General features: G+C 42.2%; 1 protein-coding gene across 1 annotated transcript in view; it reads right to left on the reverse strand.

Moving 5' to 3' along the window:
* Positions 1-353: 353 nt before the first annotated feature.
* Positions 354-19,520, reverse strand: part of LOC103374481 (insulin-like growth factor 2 mRNA-binding protein 2) — a 27,489-nt gene continuing 8,322 nt past the window's right edge. Inside the window, exons 4-14 of the mRNA XM_008304568.1 lie at positions 19,088-19,378; positions 17,995-18,129; positions 13,149-13,271; positions 10,844-10,979; positions 8,380-8,517; positions 7,744-7,812; positions 6,859-6,981; positions 4,873-4,947; positions 4,559-4,690; positions 3,973-4,086; positions 354-1,629 (exon numbers count right to left, since the gene is read on the reverse strand). Of these exons, the coding sequence (XP_008302790.1) occupies positions 1,531-1,629; positions 3,973-4,086; positions 4,559-4,690; positions 4,873-4,947; positions 6,859-6,981; positions 7,744-7,812; positions 8,380-8,517; positions 10,844-10,979; positions 13,149-13,271; positions 17,995-18,129; positions 19,088-19,317 (1,374 nt within the window). The 5' untranslated portion in view covers positions 19,318-19,378 and the 3' untranslated portion in view covers positions 354-1,530. The remainder of the gene's footprint in view (positions 1,630-3,972; positions 4,087-4,558; positions 4,691-4,872; positions 4,948-6,858; positions 6,982-7,743; positions 7,813-8,379; positions 8,518-10,843; positions 10,980-13,148; positions 13,272-17,994; positions 18,130-19,087; positions 19,379-19,520) is intronic.

Here is a 19,520-nt window from a genome sequence, read left to right on the forward strand (position 1 = left end):
TACAGTGCCTCCCTAGAAAGCCCACCCCCCCAACCCTCTAACCCCGAATCTTTTCACTGCCACCCCAACACACTGTGAGTCTGCACCCTCCCGCCCTCCCCTCTCACCCTGATCCCCTCTCACCCTGATCCCCCTCACTGTTCCGGGCCCTCAGCTCACAGTTCGTGTTGGCCCCCGGTGACGTCCTCATAAGGCCGAGCGCGTGGCGGTGCACATTCAAAAAAAAAACGATCGGTCGCCTGTAACTAGCAAAGGTGCACCGTTTATATATTTTTTTCTTTTTTTTTAAGACGTCGATTTTTGCTCTGATTGTTGAGGAAAATGTCTTAGAGACATCCTTAGATTTTTTTTCTTTTTTTTTACTATCAGGACAACAAGCATGAATATAGACATCGTCTTCTGTACAGCATGGAAGAGTGACACCAGTTTACTGGTTTAAAAACAAAAACCCTCAGTTGCATTTAACCTCTCTTGAGCAAAAGTGGCAGTCAGTTTAAGGTTATCAAAAGGCTACGAAAAAAACGTGTTTCATGACAACAAATATTTTTATCGCTTAAAAAAAAAAAAAACACGATGCCGGATGAGAGAGAGTGATGAGAAAGTGAAGCAGAAATTAGCAGAAAAGAAGGAAACAATAATAATAATAAAAAAAAAAGTGTAGCATCAGGTATGAATGGTGAGAGACATTTGAAAGGGACGTTATCTTTTGCGTTGGCACACACACAGGCTTGTTACAAAGACTCAGAACCATTCATCATATTTACTTATAGGGGTGTTCGTTTTTTGATTTCAGTGGCCTAAAATGGGAGCAAACAAGGGAAACCGCCTTTTGTGGCTGTCGCAGCCCAATCAATCTCTGGAACAAGCAAAAAATATTCAAAACTACACCGAGCTGTACTGTCATTCTGATAGAAAAATAACAGCGCGTACTCTCAGTGTGCATCAATATACGTCTCTACTCTGTATTAATACTGCTAAGGATATTTAATCTCACAATCTAAATATCTCAAACGCTTGTGAGAGAAGGTGTCCATTGTCACTCGTTCTCGTTCTAACCCAAAATACCAATCACAACGCCTCGTATACGCTCGTGTTAATAGAGTTGCTTTATCTGTTTGTTAGGCCTATGTTAGTCCAACTAAAGAGATAACGTTATGCAGGGCGACATACTATTTCCTGTTTTTGTTTTTTTTTTATAACTGTAAAGACAACAGTTCCCAAATTCTCTGCCATTTCCACCCTTCTTGTTGATTTTTTATTTATTTTTTTGGTCTTTTTTTATGTTTTATTTTATTGTATCAGTACGGTTTCTCCCACTCTATCTGCTCTCACAGGGCTGGCAGTGCACACAATGCCCTCAGCCTTTGGCTCTCACTTGTTTCCCCCCTAGCGAAGTTCTTTGGTTTTGATCCCGGTGCTGCTGGTCTGCCCTGCATGTCCCCCTTGGCCTTGGCCTTAGTCTGGGTAGGTCTCTGTCCGTTTGGGAGGGCTACATTCATTGGCTGGTGCCCACTGGAGCCACCTCGCTGGTCACTTGGAGTGGTGCGGTGACACGGCGGCGCACTGCTGGTGCTTCTGTTCCTGCTGTTTGACCTGCTGAATGATCTCCCGGATCTTTCTCTGTGCAGTCTGATGGAGAGACAACATACGCAGGACCAGGTGTTAACATGACAAGAATAACTCGACAACCAAAATGTTTGCAAATGCGAACATCTTCAGAATAAGGACTGTTTTGATTCAATGTTATGCGCAGAATGATCAAGTTAAGCCCTCTATGTATAATGTTTCTTGATTAAAGTGATTGTCATAAGGAGGTATTCACAAAGCAGCAAGAGGGATGGTCTGACTGTGTTGCTCTTTTTCTTTCCATTTGTTTTCCTGTATCACGTTCCTGACATCATCTGTTTTAATAGATGCTGATTTGCATGAATGGCCTACAACTAATTTTAGGAAGATCCCAGCAAAAGAGAAGAAAACAAAAATATTTCTTTATAAATAAATAAGTTTTAAAACCTGAAAATTTGACCCAAACTGTACAACACAGTCTTCAGCAGCAGACACTGTTTGTTCAGTCGCCATGGAGATGGGTCTGCCAGTAGCTGCTATGACTTCAGCACCTTCATGGAGCTCACTGGTGAGATGACCCATCTCCATGACAACTCGGCAAACTCCATCTGCTCATGAAGACCATGTGAGTATGGTTGAAAGTCCAGGAAAAAGCTCATAAGTGGAGTAAATTGACACCACCTCACACCAACCAGAACAGTAACAGACACAGAGTATATAAAGTATAATATGTTTAACAGTGTACAGCTGTGCAGAATGGTCTGGCTGCACCTCAGTATTATTCTGCTATATGGGGAAAAAACGTTTGTATTTCCGTGAATAAATGGAAACCATCCTGGGCGGTGCTAAGCCCAGGACGCAGTGACACTGACGGGGAACTGTTGTGATGGAGCTTTCTGGTGCAGGGAACATTAAAACGAATGATTCACTGAAAAACCTAGCAGGCCTACTTTAGTGCATGATCCGCACTTTTGGCAAAACATAAAATTTACATTGTGTTACATTGCTGCTAAGAAGTCGTTGTTGTTTCCTGCAGTGACGTTTTTTTTCTCTTCCTGTATTTTACTGTTCACACGAGGAGCATTACTCTTTTGCATACTTCCTATACTAACTACATGCTCTCTCGCGTGAAGGATTTTCTCTCTTCTGCTCTTATTTGTGTAACTAGCTTGACACCGAGGCTTCAGAGTGCACAGGAGGTCTTATTTTGTCTCTTGAAGGCCGACAGAAATAACAGTGTGAAGGCCTTGGATTGCCTCAAAGTGGAACAAATAGATGAAACGATGAGAGTCTGACCTCCACCTTTTCTCCCTCTGCTGGGAGGAAAATGATAGATGAACTTCCCTATAAGACAGAGAGCGTCTTCACACCTTTGGCTCTAGTTTTGGAAAGTTATGAGCCCCATATGCATATGTATGGTTGACTTGCTCTTTGTGAATCTTGTTTCAGTAGAATTTCCACAACAATGATGATGATTAGTCAACTTAAAATGGCTGAAACAAGTCATTGCTGGTGATTTTATTAAAGGCATTGCCTATGAATCAAACACCAGGCAGGTATTTTCACCTTCGCAGCTCCTCTCAGGTCTGTATTTGTGTTCAGCCTTGGTGCGACTGACATCTCCTTCATCTCTGTCACACTTTTACACTGTTTTCTATTAGTTTATGGCGTCAAGTGGCATCATGTGTAGCAACTCCCAAAATCACTCAGTCCACCTCCGACCTGAGCAGATGTCTACTCAGATTAACCAGATTAATTACCAATTACTTACCTTGCTTGTGTTTTTTTTCCGAACTGTAAATTCTATTTTTTTTTTTAAATTTCAACTTCAGTTAATTGTTGTTCATATAAAGTTATGTAGTCACACAAAGTCGGTTTAATCTAGAAATACTAGACCCTGTTTACGCCTGCACAGATGTTTTTGGCCGATTAGATCTCTTTATGAGGCTCCACTGTCGGACAACTTTTAACTCAAGCTGGTTAAAGTGAAACAAATTACAGCGCCAGCTGAAAGTAATAATAAATGAAAACAATTTAGCCGAGCTGCCAAGATAAGCACTGACACAAAACAAAAAAAAAAGGCATGCTGCAGCTGAGCAAAGACATGTGAGGAAGATAAATAAGAAAAAGATGGCTTCAAAAAGGAACATATTTCAGCAGGTTTGGAGATTACACCCAACATAGCTGCTCAAATAAGAAAGCTAAACATGAGTTTTACTGGTAAATGCACGACAAATATTCTGTGCATGTGACACAACATAGGTTTGTGTGCTTTGTGAGTCTTTTACCACAGTATTAGTAACAGGTGCAGCCGTTCTTTTGCTGCAGACTGTATGCAGATTTCAACCACAGCAAACTAAAAAGCCACACGACTGACAGCTCCTGTGTGGGTTTAGTTTTGTGTACCTGGCTGGCAAAGAAATGCCCACTGATTTTCACAAAGACCTCGTCATTCTCGTCAGGAGTTTGGTCCCGCGGTACGATGACCTCTGCGCTCGTAAGGTTCTGCAGCTCGTTTACCTGAAACACAGACAGACGAGGTCATGATCTGGCTTTGAATTTCAGCTCCAGCATCACTTACAAAACACTCAGACCTTCTGCACTGACAGATTATACTAAACTGAAATAGCTTTTAATAAAACCTGTGATATCAGATGAGGAGCATTCTTCCTTATTTATACCCATTTAACTGAGTGTGAATAGGACTAGTAGCTCATTTTACTGAAAAACTTGCTGAGTTACTTTTAGCAAACAGATTGTTGTTAAGGCAGTTTTTTCCAAACACAGTTAAGGTTCTTGTTTTTTTTTTCTTCCTGGTTGTTACATCTGGCCAAAATTTTCTAAAATAAATTACAGAGATCCTCAATGAAAAGTGCTCCGTTTGAGCAAATAATCAGAAAACGTACTGAGAAAGTGCTTTTCTGTAATTTACAGCACTTTTTAGTTTTTACAGCCTTGACTGTAATTTAGCTCAGTTTAAGCGCCGGCTCACCGTCTTGCCACCTTTGCCGATGACCCTGCCTGCTGCAGTTGAGGGAACCTTGATGTGCGTCTCCAGTTTGACCTCCTCCTTCGCTGAGAAGAAGTTCTCTTCTTTCAGCTTCCCAAATATCCGACCTTGCGCCTGGAATACAGAGGAGGGAGTGAGGCAAGGAGAGACTGGGGACAATGGGGACACAGTGATCCACTGCTGTTTACTGCAACACAGGACGCAGGAATTCACTTGAATTGTTCATCTTAATTTTCTTTAGAAATAAATGTGATTTGTCTTGCATATTTCCACACACATTCAGGTAGTGTTTGTACCTTAAATTGAGCTTCTGGGGTTCCAGTAATGATAACCATCCTCTCAGTGACGTCTGGGCTCTCAGCCGGGGCGATCTGACAGAGAAGGGTTAGAGAGACAAGTAGGATTATACTAGTGTGGTACACAATGGTCTGAATGCACCTCATGATCCATCCATTATCTATACACCGCTTAACCCTCACTAGGGTCGTGGGGGGCTGGAGTCTATCCCAGCTGACTCAGGGTGAAGGCAGGGGACACCCTGGACAGGTCACCAGTCTATCACAGGGCTACACTTAGAGACAGACAACCAAGCACACTCACATTCACACCTACAGACAATTTAGAATCACCAATTAACCTCAACATGTTTTTGGACTGTGTGGGAGGAAGCCAGAGAACCCGGAGAGAACCCACGCTGCACGGGGAGAACATGCAAACTCCAGAAAGATCCAGGGTGTCCTCACCGGGACGCGAACCGGCGACCTTCTTGCTGCGAGGCAACGGTGCTAACCACCGAACCACCTTGTAGCCCCACCTCATTATCATTCTGCTATATAAGAAAAAAAAACACTCAGACTAGCTTGTGTTTCTTTAAGTCAATCACAGTCGTCTTAGGTGTTTCTCAAAGTGTGTGGCGCGGCCCCCTGAGGAGGCACAGAGGCACGACAGAGGGACGTGAGCGACAGGAAGGAAAAAGTCCTTCTACGTGGAACTAATGTGCTGAGCTATTGTTTTAACATCGGACAGTTTATGGCGGCGCACAACAATAAACAAACTGTCAAAGTAACCATCCACAATGATTGGGTTGATTCTGCTCCACCCACGGTGAGTACACCTGTCAGTAGCTGCACAGAATGGAGACGAATTTGACTGGATCGAAAAAGTAAAATAGGCGAACGGGATACAAACAAGATACAACGTCAAGAAAACAGTAAAGAAAATGTGACGAGGCTTAACTCGCTCTTGGCTTCACAGTGAACATGGTGGGAGGTGAGGAGAGACCCCTGTGTGTGTTTTATGTCGGTACAGATGACTTGAGAGTGGCCGTATCAAGGCTGCAACCACGTTTTAAAAAAGTGTGCAGAACAGGCTCATTGCAGCTACTAACAGTGTTCTTTGGCCAAATATCTTCTCTATTTTTTATTTTTTTTGCACTGATTGCAAAGTTTTTGCAGAATTTCACAAGATTTTTCTATATTTTTGCATTGAAGTGTGTGTTTAACTGTATTGCTATGCATGTGTTAAGTTCTGTTCTGATTTTTTTCCTCAGTTTTTGAAGGACACACATTTATGGAGTGTTATTTTTGCCGATCATGGAGCATGTTGTTAAGTTGTTTCACAATTTGACTGCTTATGATATTTATTTAATTTCAATAAATTTAAGCTAAGGGGAAGTTTTTGTCTACCGAAGGAGGGCCTGACAGAAAAACTTTGAGGACCAGTGTCTTCAGTCCAGTTAATCCAAGGATGCATCAACTGTGTCCCTTCTAAATACTGAAGCAGGAATTGTTCTGGTGGAACATTCGCATGTAGGGAGTTGGTATTTATTATCCTCAAATAAATACAATAAAATAAATCAAAAAAACGAAAAATGTAAACAAAGTCTACTCTGATGAAAGTCATCGTGGTGTCATGCATGTCATCATCAAGCCAAGGATGCATCAACTGTGTCCCTTCAAAATACTGACGCGGGAATTGTTCTGGTGCACACAGGGAGTCCAGCGCTCTCATTAAAATGGCTAATTTATCGAAAAATAAATATCAGGGCTGCTTATTGCATGATCCAAATCCTCAGCAAAACAAGATATTTTCAGTGTGTTAGTTGCCATTTGAAGGCTATTGTTCACCATGGTGAAAGGCATTTTGAAAACAGCAAAAAGGGAGGAGAAAGCTGCGTGAAATGTCCATTGGCACACTTAAATCCACCGTCTACACTCGACGAGTCAACACTCTGACTGCCTCTTTCTTCCTCCTCATTGAAGTCCACACACTGACAAACCCACCTTGATGGAAGCTCCGGCAAAGTGGGCAAGTTGTTTGATGTGCTGGCCCTTCTTCCCGATCAAGGCCCCGACTGCCTGAGTTGGAATAAAGAGGTAGACAACCTCCTGTTCTGGAGCCTGTTGCTGGAAAGGAAAAAAAGAAAAAAAAAAGGACCACACAGAGAAAGATATTTTACTGCACGTTCACTAAACATTCAAAAGTGCTTCAGACTGTTACATTCAGATTCGACTTGTCAGACACTTAAAGAACGGCCAAAAACGTCGACACCACATGCAAGGAAAGCTAAATCAAGGGTTTCTCTTTGGGTAAACATCGCCCTCTGGCTGGCTCTGAATGGAATATTTCCTATTAGGGCCGATGGTTGCCCTATGTTTTTGTTTTTCTTAGCATGGTAACACTCATGTAGTTGAGGTTTACAAAGTGAATTTTTACGAGCCACTGGATAACTCTGGGCTGAAACATCCCCTTCCAGAAATATTTGTGGTGTTCTGGTGACTGGGCGATGGTAAGCTTGGAATGCCAGACTCACTGTCCTACACAGACACTGACTGAGACATTGTAATGGTCCGTTATTTACATCTCCCTCTCAATTAGACTTCCTTTATCCGCTCTGCAGCCGGATTCATGGAAATGGACGGACTTCACATCCCATGTATGTCACTTGCATAATGAGCCTGTTTTTTTTCTTCTTCTTCTTAACACAAGCGGAGGAAAATGGTTACATCATGAGGTTTTTCAAAGCTTCTTGGGTGCAAAAACGTGGTTTCGAATTGCCCTCAACTATTAAGATAATTATCTAGTAGCACAAAACACACGAAATGACTTGGAAAATCTCTGATCACCAAGGCAACACTGACTGTGGTGCAGATTTGAGGGGGACATACTGAGTGCTGGTGGGGGATGGTACTCGCTGGAGGAACCCCGTACAGGCCACTGAGATGTGAAGAGTGACTCTGAAAGTGAAGTGACAAGCAGGCCGATCAGATGGCACGTAAACACGCACACAAAAACGCACCACGCCATAAAGACACATGCACGTACACAGCTCCGGCTCTTATTAAGGGGAATTTCAGGGCAGAAACTCATAATGAATCACACGCCGACTTGAAGCACGCAAACGCATTCTCGCACACTGCCTCACACCGCCTTGGCTCGTTCTCGTAAGGCAGTGAGTGGAGACTTTGTTTTACAGACAAACTGACTCATCTCTGGAGAAGATGGGGGAATTCTGGTTGTTTCAAACTGTGTACAATATCATGCAGGAAGTCCTGAGTCAAAAGTGCATTGTTTTTTCAAAAAGCACTTCTGGGGAAACTGGTTTACCATACCTTGGAAACAAATTGCTTTATCAAGTCAAAATTAATCCTCGTGGTTGGGGCATGGTGAAGCCAACGGTGGCCAAGTCATTGCAAAGGGAGGATTAAAAAAAAACAGAAAACCTCTTTTCCTCCCGACACCTTTTATGGTTGTGTGCGGAGGTAGCGTGTGAAAGAAAAAAAAGAGAGAGAGAGAGCACTCACTAAGAAAGGGTTGTATCCTGTTGGTGCCACAGAAGGCACTGCACCACGTGGTCCAGCAGCAGGGGGCAGCACCGGCAGACCGGAGGAGAAGATGCCCAGAGCGTTCAGGTTCAAGCCCGGGATCAGGTTGGCCTGTTGCTGTGCAGAAAAGAGAGGGAGGCAGTCCAATCAAAAAAAAAGGAAGATAGCAGATTATGGTTTGAACAAGGCTTACTTTTGTTAGATTAAATTTTAATGTGGATTTTTAATCTCCAGGCATCCAAAAAATAAAAAATAAAATTCTGGTGCAGTTGGACGCCGGCCACCACAGATTACAGATAAAATAAAATAAAAAATCCCACCGCAGTGAGCATGACTAACATGGTTATCAAATAATAAGAAGCTCTTGGCTGAAGCAAACAAGATCTCAGAAACAAACAAACAACAATTATGTTAGTCTAATACTTCAAGGTGTGGTAAATACGTCAGGACAAACATAATGTGTACAGCTGAGGTGAGCTGTGATGACTGAGGAACTGTTCAATCCTCTGAACCCCAAAAAGTGTTTGTGGGCTCGTTTTTCACCGCAATATAAACTCCTGCACCTCTCAGCAAAACCAGAAGAGTTCGAAAGTCTGTTCTGTGAAGTAAAACAAATTTACATCAATCATAAAATAAGAAAGAAAAGTTTCTTTCTTAAAAAAAAAATCTACTCAGTGTAAACACAGTCTGCAGTTAAGCCGAATAGTCTCTGAATTGTTGCCACGTAACACTTAGCTGCACATAAATCATTCACGGCTTCTCGGTTGGCAAGAAGCACAGAACTGTTTGGTTTCGACAGAATTTGGTTGGATAAACAGTTTATTTTATGGCAAATTTTTAAATGAGACAGGCAGAAAAAAAAAAGTGATTTTGGTGAAATATCGTAATTTTTGGTCTGGATTTGATTTATTTTCTTGTAAGTCTCAGATGGACAGTTCAAGGAGCGTGGAAACGTGAAAGTCCAACGATTCTTTCTGCTTTTACGGGTTCTGGTTCTGATTTTCGAGCCCACTGGCAGGATTTTGGGTTCAGATTCATTTGTGAATTAAAAAAAAAAAACATCCTCTGGTTTCGGTTTAACTGCTTCACTTTGCCATTGATAAATATTTTGGGGTTTTTGTTTGGACGACACAAGCACTTAAAAATGTGTCAAATTATATTCTGTGAAATTTAAATGGGTGTTACTCAGTGTTTGATTAAACTTCTCCTTTACAGAAGCACAGTTTACTCTATTACTTAAAGGAAAAAATCATATTATTAATATATTTTTTTCCAAATGAATAAATGACTAAGTGTTCTTTTGTGGGTTCAGAAAATTCTCCAACTTCCTAACCCCAAAAAACCTTTAAAAGAAAAAACAAAAACCCACTGGACTAACTTAAAAAAAACCGTCTTGTCACAATGCTGAAAATAGTGCTGCTTTTCTTAGCTCATGAAACGCTGATGTTTTGTAGGTGCGTGGTTTTGCACGAGGCACTTTGCTGTTGTAATTGCACGACGAAAATAATCTTCCCTCAAAGTCAAGTCAGCTATTCTGGTTTCATGGCCGTGACAAGACACGCGGTCTCCTTTCACTTCCTTGTTCCTTGAAAGCTGCGTGTAATATCCACAGTGTCACGCTAGATGGCCCTCACCGCTTGCTGTAGAGGCAGCGCCGGGGCCGGCAGGTGCCAGGACTGCTCGTACCAGCCAGAAACAATTTAATCGCATGCTGCGTGACACTTCTGGATGATTGTTTCCGAGCAAATATTTGGTCAAGCAAAAACGAGGGAGGAACTAACGAAGTAAAAGCGAAAGTAGCAACAAAAAAAAAACACTGAAGCACTAATTCTGCGTCCTTCCACGAGTCAGAGCGGTTCCACAATGAAGGGCATCATCGCTGTGAATGCAGCCACTTCTATCTGCACCCATTGTTGTGTTCCTCCTATGCAATATGCAGTGTGCGTGCGCGATATCATCACTATCTCTCCTCCTCGGAGGTTGACCTCTCTGGCTGCTGGTGATGTCATCGGGCCAGTGTGAAAGAGGAGCCGGGTGAGAGAGCGGCCTACAGATATCAGATGGATGCTGGGAAACGCAGTGTGTTGCAGCGGGAACACAGACACACACAGCGGGGAAGTGAGCGTGAGTCAGAGGCTCCGTGAACGAGGCAGACACACACACACACACACACACACACACACACACGCTCACGCACAGAGACACACTGCGCTCAAACGCCCCGACTCACTGATGAGCTATTCGGCGATCGTTTACTGTTATCCATTTACCACGCCGCTGTTACTAATGCTGGCGGTAGCACGCAGCACTGAATGGGAAGGCGATATTACCCTGCTGTATATCATCGCACCCCTCCGTTGTTCACCTGTCGGCCCGACGTGAGTCAACGTGCGATCATAACCGCAAGCAGCACAATGGAGAGGCCTGCACCTTTGAACCTTACGTTCATAGCAGCGCAGTCGTTCTCGTGGGCTTCCCTCAGTTTCTTCATGATCAACGCCTCGGCTTTAGCACACGCCTCCGCGGTGCCGTGCACCGTGATGGTCCTCTCAGGGTTGTAAATGCTGCAGTCATGTAACCTGCAAAGGGAAATCACACACACACACACACAGATCAGTACATGCATATGCAAATACAAATGCAGGAAAGAGGCCTGTTGTGCTCACAGAAGGCGGCGGAGGTGCAGTTTAGGCTCAGATTAAAAAAAGAACTGAAGCAGGCAGCAGAGACTGAGATATTTAGGTTATGACTTTAGGTTCTCTAATATGGGTCAAGCTCTGAAAACACTGGATACTACATTTCCCATGATGCAGCTCGGTAGAACCTTTCAATATGCTGCATTTACGTCACATTGGGTGAACGGCAGAGACGGGAGGTTTCCAGAGACGTGTTCACTCCAGACTGCTGCATGTTTGCAAAGTTGGTCAAGTGAGACTTAAATATTTTGCACACAGAGTTAAGTTTTTACATTTTTGTGTTTTAAGTGAGAAAAAAGCAGATCTTTGATTAGTTTTTTAGGCACTAAATTAGAGATATTGAAGTTTTCCCAGTGCAGCACACTACAAAGCTTTTGATAATGTTTTTATCATGTTAGAAATATTTCAAAAAATACGTCCACGTTAACTTTTAAAGACACAGAGACCTTTTTTAAACGCTTTTATTTCATTTACTGCAACCGCCTTGTTACCTGCCTCAACCGACAACCTATCGAGCGAGATGCGATCACTCTCCCCGTGTTTAGGATGGATTTTTAGGATTTTACTGATTAGTTTTAGGGCCCTTCGTGGCCTTTCTCTCTTCTTTATCTCTGACCTTTCAGTACCGTACTTTAAGGCTGAGGTCTTTTGCCCCTTACTATAGGGGTCCGGCTGAAAACCAAAGGGGACGATTGCAGTCGGGGTCCCGAGGCTCTGGAGCGACCTGCCCGAGGAAATCAGGTCAGCTGGGTCAGTGCATTCTTTCTTAAAACATTCTCACCTTTTTGAACGCTACATTGGCTTTTAGACACCGTGTTGTGTCTGTTTCATGTTGTTGCCTCGCGAAACACTTTTTAACTTAGATTTTGACACGTGCTCTATAAATAAAGATTATTATTACTATTATAATTTGGGAGTTTTGGCATGAACGCTGCTTACAAGTTAGAAAACAGCAGATACAGCGAATCTGAAGTCCTAACTAAGATAACCCCGGTGAACTTGTGAGGATTATTTTCCTTTCGAAAGCCCCTCCAGAGTCACAGGAGACATTTTACCGACTCTCTCTTCACGGGCTGAGTCCTCTTCATGATGAGTAAACTGACCTTTATGTGTAAAATCAGTGAAGTGTGCCTTTAAACAACTAATGTGTCAAGGTCAGGACGGGAAGAGCGGCACAGTGACACGCGGACACAGATGGAGCGGATTCATCCATGCGAGCGAAAAACGCTGCAGCGAGACATTTAGTTTGATCTTTTAATTTTGTGCGGCGGCCAAAAAAAAAAAATCAAGACTCGATCTGTCTCCGTTTCACAGTTAACCTCCTCGGTTAGATGTAAGAAAAGAAATTTTAAAGCCTGGAGTGAAAAGCTAAAGATCTTAAAGTGAAATTGCAGATTTTCGTTCTCAGCTTTAACTGGAAACAACAGGTGTCTTAACTAAAGCACCGCTGAGAAAACGCTACTGCTAATAATCTATTCCAGAAACCAAAGAAGCGATTGTTCCAGTTAGCTTCTGCAGCCGTCCCTCCCTCGGTGGCCACAGAGGACACTCCAGGAAGATTTCACAGATCTATCAATTCTGAATCTACCGTTTCCACTCCTCTAAAGGACCCTCTCCTTCTCTCTCTCTCTCCACCTCTCGTCTCTTTCCCAAGGCTCATTACGTCCTCAGAGCTCACAGAGACAGAGCAATTCATTAGCCCCAAATGAACGAAGGTTGGTGAGCACAGTCCGTTAAATGGGGTGTAATCACCACCTCTCTAATATCATGTTCTGGAGAGAAGGAGCTGTAATCAACTCTTCACGTTTGTTCTCTAACAACTCAGTTAAGTGAAACCACATGCTGGGAGGTTAATGAGCACGCGGGGAGGGAGGGAGGGAGGAAGGTGTGGCTGCAAGACGACGCTGGAATTACTGTCTGTTATTTGTTCATTTGTTAAATTAGTAATAGTCAGAAATCTTTTTGTCCTTCAAATCATCTGGAGCGTAATTGCCGCCGTTTTCACAATGATGAGCAGTTAGTGGGAAAAAAAAAAAAGCAGCGCAGACTTACGAGGAGATAGTTATCTTGGTCCCTGTCTCCTCCTCGATCTTTTTCAGGTTGCGGCCGTCTTTGCCGATCAGCCGACCAATCAGGTTGTTGCTGGCAAGGATTTTCAGAGGGATGTCTTCCGTCCTGCATAGAAACGCACAAACGAGTTAGTCGAGATGATAGAGGATAAGTTTCACGTTATCAAGTCAACTTTGACAAAATGTATCATTTATCAGAGCTACGACAAAATTAATATTTTTCTTAAAATGACTTTTTCCTACACATTTCATTTAAAAAGTTATGAAAAATATAACATTTGCTCTCATCAGATTACATAAAAAACAAAAAAAATTTGCTCATCAGGGCAACTGAGAAGCTGTGACTGACTCGGACATAAGTTGCTGTCAAAATGCTTTTCTGTTGAACTGCAGGTTGTGTTTAGTGGGTCGGAGACAAGGATGGACAGTAAACAGTGAAGTATCTCTAGTATGTAGAGCCGTCATGTTTTCTATTATTAATAACATCTGTGGACACGTGTACAAATGCAGACATGTTGATTCCAGGTTGTTAAAATTTTTGAAAACAAACAAAGAAATTAAAGAGTTAATTCGCAAAAACAGAAAACTCCATTTTTGTCGATTTTCAGAAAACTTGTTTTTTTGTTTGTTTTCTTGAGATAAAATCAATCAAACTGAAGTAGAGTGGATTTGACTCAGTAGAAATGACAAAAATAGAGATAACTTAAGTTTGATTGATGTTGTCTCAGGTAGACGATGGAAAAGTTAGTTTTCTGAAGGTTTGTGAAGATGGCGTTATCTGTTTTTGCAAATGAAGTCTTTAATTTCACTTTTTTAAAATCCTCTCTAATGTATAGTGCAGTGAAAAAAAGAGCCAACAGCGAGTAAAAATGTGACATGAGCAAAACAACAACCAGAAACTGCTTAAAGTCAGAGGGTAAAGACACAATCCCTTATGTTAGTGACAACACAGCATACAATTAATCTTTTTTTGTTTTTACAGATTCTTACAAAACCAATAAGGATGCTTTTTAGAAGAAGCAGATCCTGTTTCGATGCAGATTTTTCCCTCCTATATGAGCAAAAGTTGTTTTTTTGCCACTAATCACTCCAAGTTTACAATAAACAAGAGCTCAGAAAATGCTTTACGTGTGAAATCAAAAACAACTTCCTCCTGACTTCATGCCAAACATTTTTTTTGCATCCATCAAAACAAAAAGTGACAAACTGCTGGATTCTTTAATTGCTCACAATGTTCTACAGCTTTTTGAGGACTTTTTCCAGGAAGAACCAAGTCAATAGAAAGTAATTATATGTAAAAGCGTGTTCAAGAATAAAGAGTAACATTTCAAATCATAATCTCTTTTGCTGAAGTCAGGATATAAATGCGTATAAGGGCCCCGGATCATACGTAACATCCTGCTCATGCAGAAGCCAGAGCTCTGATTTCCTCCTCTGGCTGTTGATGTTAAAAACACTCGGGAGGAAAACAGATTGTGTAAGCGGCGCAATTTGGGCGAAATGGAAAGTGAGTCCCATTTTCTTTTGTACAGTACAAATTATGATGAGTTAATTTTCCATGGCTTTGTGAAACCATGAAATATTCATGGTACAGACGGATAAAACATTTGGATGCTCGATTCTGATATTTTGACTTGAGAACGAGGAGGAAAAAAATTAACAATTTAAGCAGTAATAACTCATTTATGCCGCTTTTATTGTTGACATTTACGGAGTGTAGATTTGATAATGAGTGCTGTTTCTATTTTTTTTACCGTATTTTGAAAACATACATGTAGAAGTGCACAAAAGCTTTATTTAATCATCCGCTCGCTGCTGAAGAATGCAGTTAATTTCTCTGCTTTTATACAACTATGCGAGCTAGCTGCGTGTAGCCGATGTGTGTAGCTGGTACAGTAAGGGGTAGTTAGTTACCAGGAGGAGTATCATTTATGTATAATCTATATTTCTGCTTTGTGGGACAATTGCAGGGTGTAAACGTGGATTAAAGTGGTGGTGGGGTGTGGTGGAGGGGAGCCAGATGCCGGGGGTTTCCTTTTGGGTGGGGTCACAGACTCGGTGGTGTGTGGGAGTGGGTGTGTGTGTCGGGGAGGGGAAGGGAGGGGAGGGGGCAGCACGTCAGGGCAGAAGGAGATGTGTGGTGTAGGGTGAAATTAGTTTGGGGTGAGCTGTGGGGCAAGTAAGGGGAGATGACAGCGGTGCAGGTTTAGACGCCAAGTTTAGAGGTTTGGGTTTCAGTGGATGTGGACTAGGTGAAATTACAGGGTGTGGGGCGGCCCAGGCGACAGGTTGATTTCTGCAGGTGTGGCGCCCAGGAAGGGCAGGGTGGGGTTGTTTAGTCGGTGCATCTGTGGACGGTGTTGTGACTTTTGATATGAGCATTAGGAATTAGTTTTTAAAGCAGGTGAATTCATTCAATTAGACTTTTATTTATGTCACATCTCAGAGCAGTTCAGATGTAAGGCCGTGACTGTACAACATTACATAATACAGAAAAACCCAACCAGTGCAGCTCTTTGGTGACAGTGGGAAGAATAAGTGGGGGAAACCTCCTGCAGAAAAAGGTTCAGAGAAGGTGGTGGTCGGCCTTCCCTGGCTGGGGTGAGGCTGAATCAGAGCAGCTGCCTGATTTTTTTTGTTGCTAAATGAGGCCCCGTTTAGCAAAAACGGTGATATTTCAGTGGGCCTTTGGTTTACATGTAAACAAAGCTACAAGTTACAACGAACAACGATCACATCTAAAAACTCCGGCCACAGTGGAGATTTGGAAAAACTCCCTCTTTACATGTCAACAGGAGGAGACGGAGTCTGACGTCACAGTGTGCGGCAAAAGCGATAGAAAGTCAAGTATTTTCAAGTATTTTCCTTGTTTTGTCCTCTAACACCACATGCACGAGTAGCTCCATTTCTCTGTCGGTCCAAACAAACGACCCTCGTGCCATTATCGTTGAAGAAACAGGAAGTTTTGTGTTTTTCCAGGATTCTGATCGGCTTTATGCCTCTCGTTACACTGCCCCCTACAGGTCTGGCAGCTCATAGCAGCTCTTAGCAACGTGTTTATGCAGGTTTTTGTACACGAAGATTTTTTTTTAAACAATTTGGTGTTAACAGTGTTATTTTGGAAAATGTAGATCCATTTTTGTGAATACCAGCTATGTGTAAACGTGGCCTTATACTCATTCATTCAGCAGAAACAGTTTCTCTGCGTGTTTTGCTTGTCTCATGTTTTACTCTCTGTAGGCTAATTTTTCAAAGTTATGGTGCCATAAATCATTAAAAAAAAAAAAAAGTAAGTTGAATTTCTTTCTATGTTTTACACACACACAAAAAAAGAAAAACCTGGAATCAACATGTGCAACACTTCTGAAGTGTGTAACCAGTATTACCAGTCCCTACTATGGATATTTTACTTCTCACATTTTTAAACTGCTCTGTGGAAACACAGGCTGCAGTTCAGCAGAAAACACACGACTATTGGTCACAGCTAAGTCACAAATGGCTTCACGGTTGCGTTGTGGATCCAATATTTATTTTGTTGGGGTTTTTTTACAGACTCTGGTTTGTGCAAACATTTTAATTTTGACAAATTTTTAAATGCACCATGCAGAATAAAAGTTTCCCACATCACAGAGTCGTTCAAGAAGGTTGAAAATCCACTGATTCTCTCTGTTTTTACAGGTTCTTGCTCAGATAAATGGTGTCTTCTTGAGAATTGTAAGGAAACGTGTCTCTCAGAGAATCAGCGGGTTAAAGCAAATTGCAGCAACTGCATTCAAACTTGATAAGAAATTAGAGCTCAAAGTCTTTCACTCTAGATTTGCCCATTTTCATAAAACGCAGTTTCTTGCTTTCTGGCCTCGAGATTAATGAACAGACTGATGCCACTCTCAAGTCAGCGCATTAAATATTATGCTGCAGTTTTTACACTTTGTCTGATCATACAAATAAAATGATTCATTTGTGAGTTTCACAGCCGTTTCTATCCCTTGCATTTCTTCACCTTTATGCAGTCTTTAAGTATTTTGCCCAGAATAATAAATGAAAAAGTCCTCTGTCGCTGTGTGAACCCTGCCGTTAATGTGCTCATGTTGCCATAATGTCTGAAAATGTGAAGATGCTCACGGGAAGTATGATGTGATCACGGCAAAGAAATGTATTTAGAGTCGTTTTTCAAATGCATGTATGTCATTATTATTATTTATTATACTCTACAAACAGGTGGAAATATTGTCTAGTCGAGTCAGAGGCCTGTGAATGCGCACACTGGTGCACCATCAAAAGACAAAATAAGCAACCTTCAGCAAAAATAAAAGTAGCTGTTGTGTTTTCTATGATGTCTCATCTTTGGGGGGGAAATTGAAAGACTGTGCTTCAGTTTTATATTCAAATTATCTTGAATTGAAGATGGAGACTAAAGGAAAGATGCTCCCTACGCACTTGCAAACGAACACAAACACTAATATTAGGTATCGAAGGTTGACGTCGGAATCGAGCAGACGCCCGCGAGTTTAAAAGGTGAAGTGTCTCGTTAAAAGTGTCAAACTCGATTAGACGCGTTGGCCTCGTTTCCTGCATGCTAAGCTGTGATCACGTGTCAGCCTATTGCGAGTGCGTCGTGCGCACCTTGTTTACTGTGTTAGTGGTCCAAGCGAGAGAATGCACAGTGAGATTAAAAGGTGTGCAGGCAGGTTAAAGGATAAGATTATAGCCCTGCAGACGTTATGGCTAATCTCTCTGTGGGATTGTATACATGCACCCCCCCCACCCCCCACCTCCGCCAGCACATGCGAGATGTTCCGGGAAGTTTTGCGGGAAGTGCGCGGACTCACGTCTTGGTCTCGTTGGCCTCCTTGTGCATGATTTCCAGGATCATGCGACAGGCGGAGGAGCAGCCCTCGGGTGTTGAGTGGATGGTGATGGGTTTTTCTGCTGCACCTGCATTTTCCTTACGATGAATGTCCACCCTGGAGAGGGGAGAGACGGACACGGAGATTGAAATTAAATAAGAGTGTAGTTTGTCAAAAAGTGCCATGCAAACTAAAGGAAACACAAAGAAAAGAAACCATCAAGTTACTGAAAGGACAAACAAATTAGAAAATTGTCAAAAGAGGAGGAACAATTTAACCCACCAGCGAGTTTTAAACGCATGTTGTCTTGTAAAAATTGCCAGAATTCTACTATTTATAACTGTAAAAACAGAAAGGAACATCAGATTTTCAACTGGAAATGGTTCTTGAAGTAATTATAGCGTAATGTCGGGAGATCTAAGCCTAAAACTGTGATATTTAAAAATTTGCCGAAAATAAACCAATTGCATTATTTTTTTTAAAGGGGAGAGAATTATGTGCTGCAGGGCACAACAGAAAAGCCACGACAGACTCAGTGTGTGATAAAAGTGTACGGGTTTGTCAGCTGAACTGCAGACTGCAGACACAAAGAAAAAACGTAAATAGTCAAATATCTACAGAGTTGCAGTTATTTTCCAGTATTGGTAGCATCTGTGGGTATTTAAAAAATGTTGTACATGTTGATTTCATTTTTTTCCCCATCTTTTGTAAATAAATAATCAAAGAAACTCCACTTTTATTTATTTATTTTTTATGATTTATAACTGTGTCATCCTGCACAAAGGGCATTTTTTAGTTCTACCCACTTCTAGACGTGGCTGTGCTGTTTCCATTGAAGTGCAGGACTTTATATTGCGGTGAGTAAAAATAGGATGGGAGCAAAAAACGTCCAAAAAATGTTCAGAGGGTTCATCATAACAAAACTTACAAGGCATCAGTAAACAGGCAACCACCTTCTGATTAATTAATTAGGCCACTTAAAGCTTCAATCATCTTGCACCCTCTTGCCTTAGATCTAAGCTGAGGGTACGGTGAAAAAAAAGAAAAAAGATTGAAGCCAGGTGGTGTAACTCACTTGGACTGCGTCTGTTTGGTGACATTCTTGATGGTGAGGCCTTCCTTGCCGATGATGGCTCCCACGAACTGAGTAGGCACGAGGATACGTAGGGGGAAGTCGTATTGTCTGGGGCGCGGAGAACCGAAGCCTCCTGACGGCCCGGGCTGACAGGCGCCCTGGTCCCGGGAAGACCGACCCCCGCGCCGCGTACGGGGAGCCTGGACGGGTGGAGCAGCATCCATGTCCATGATATATGACACGTTGAAGGAGTAGTCTTCGTACTGGTGTCCTGTCAACTTCTCAAAGGCTCTGGGTGGCCGGAAAAGAAGGAGGAGAGTCAGGAGGAGAAGAGAGATGGAAATAGGTATGTGGACAAAAGGATGTGCACTAATAATTTGAAAATACTGATTTATTAACTTCCTAAAACTCTGATATACTTGCTTTTAATTAC

The sequence above is a fragment of the Stegastes partitus genome, unplaced genomic scaffold (genome assembly GCF_000690725.1).
Source record: "Stegastes partitus isolate 25-593 unplaced genomic scaffold, Stegastes_partitus-1.0.2 Scaffold2255, whole genome shotgun sequence".
Taxonomy (NCBI): domain Eukaryota; kingdom Metazoa; phylum Chordata; class Actinopteri; family Pomacentridae; genus Stegastes; species Stegastes partitus.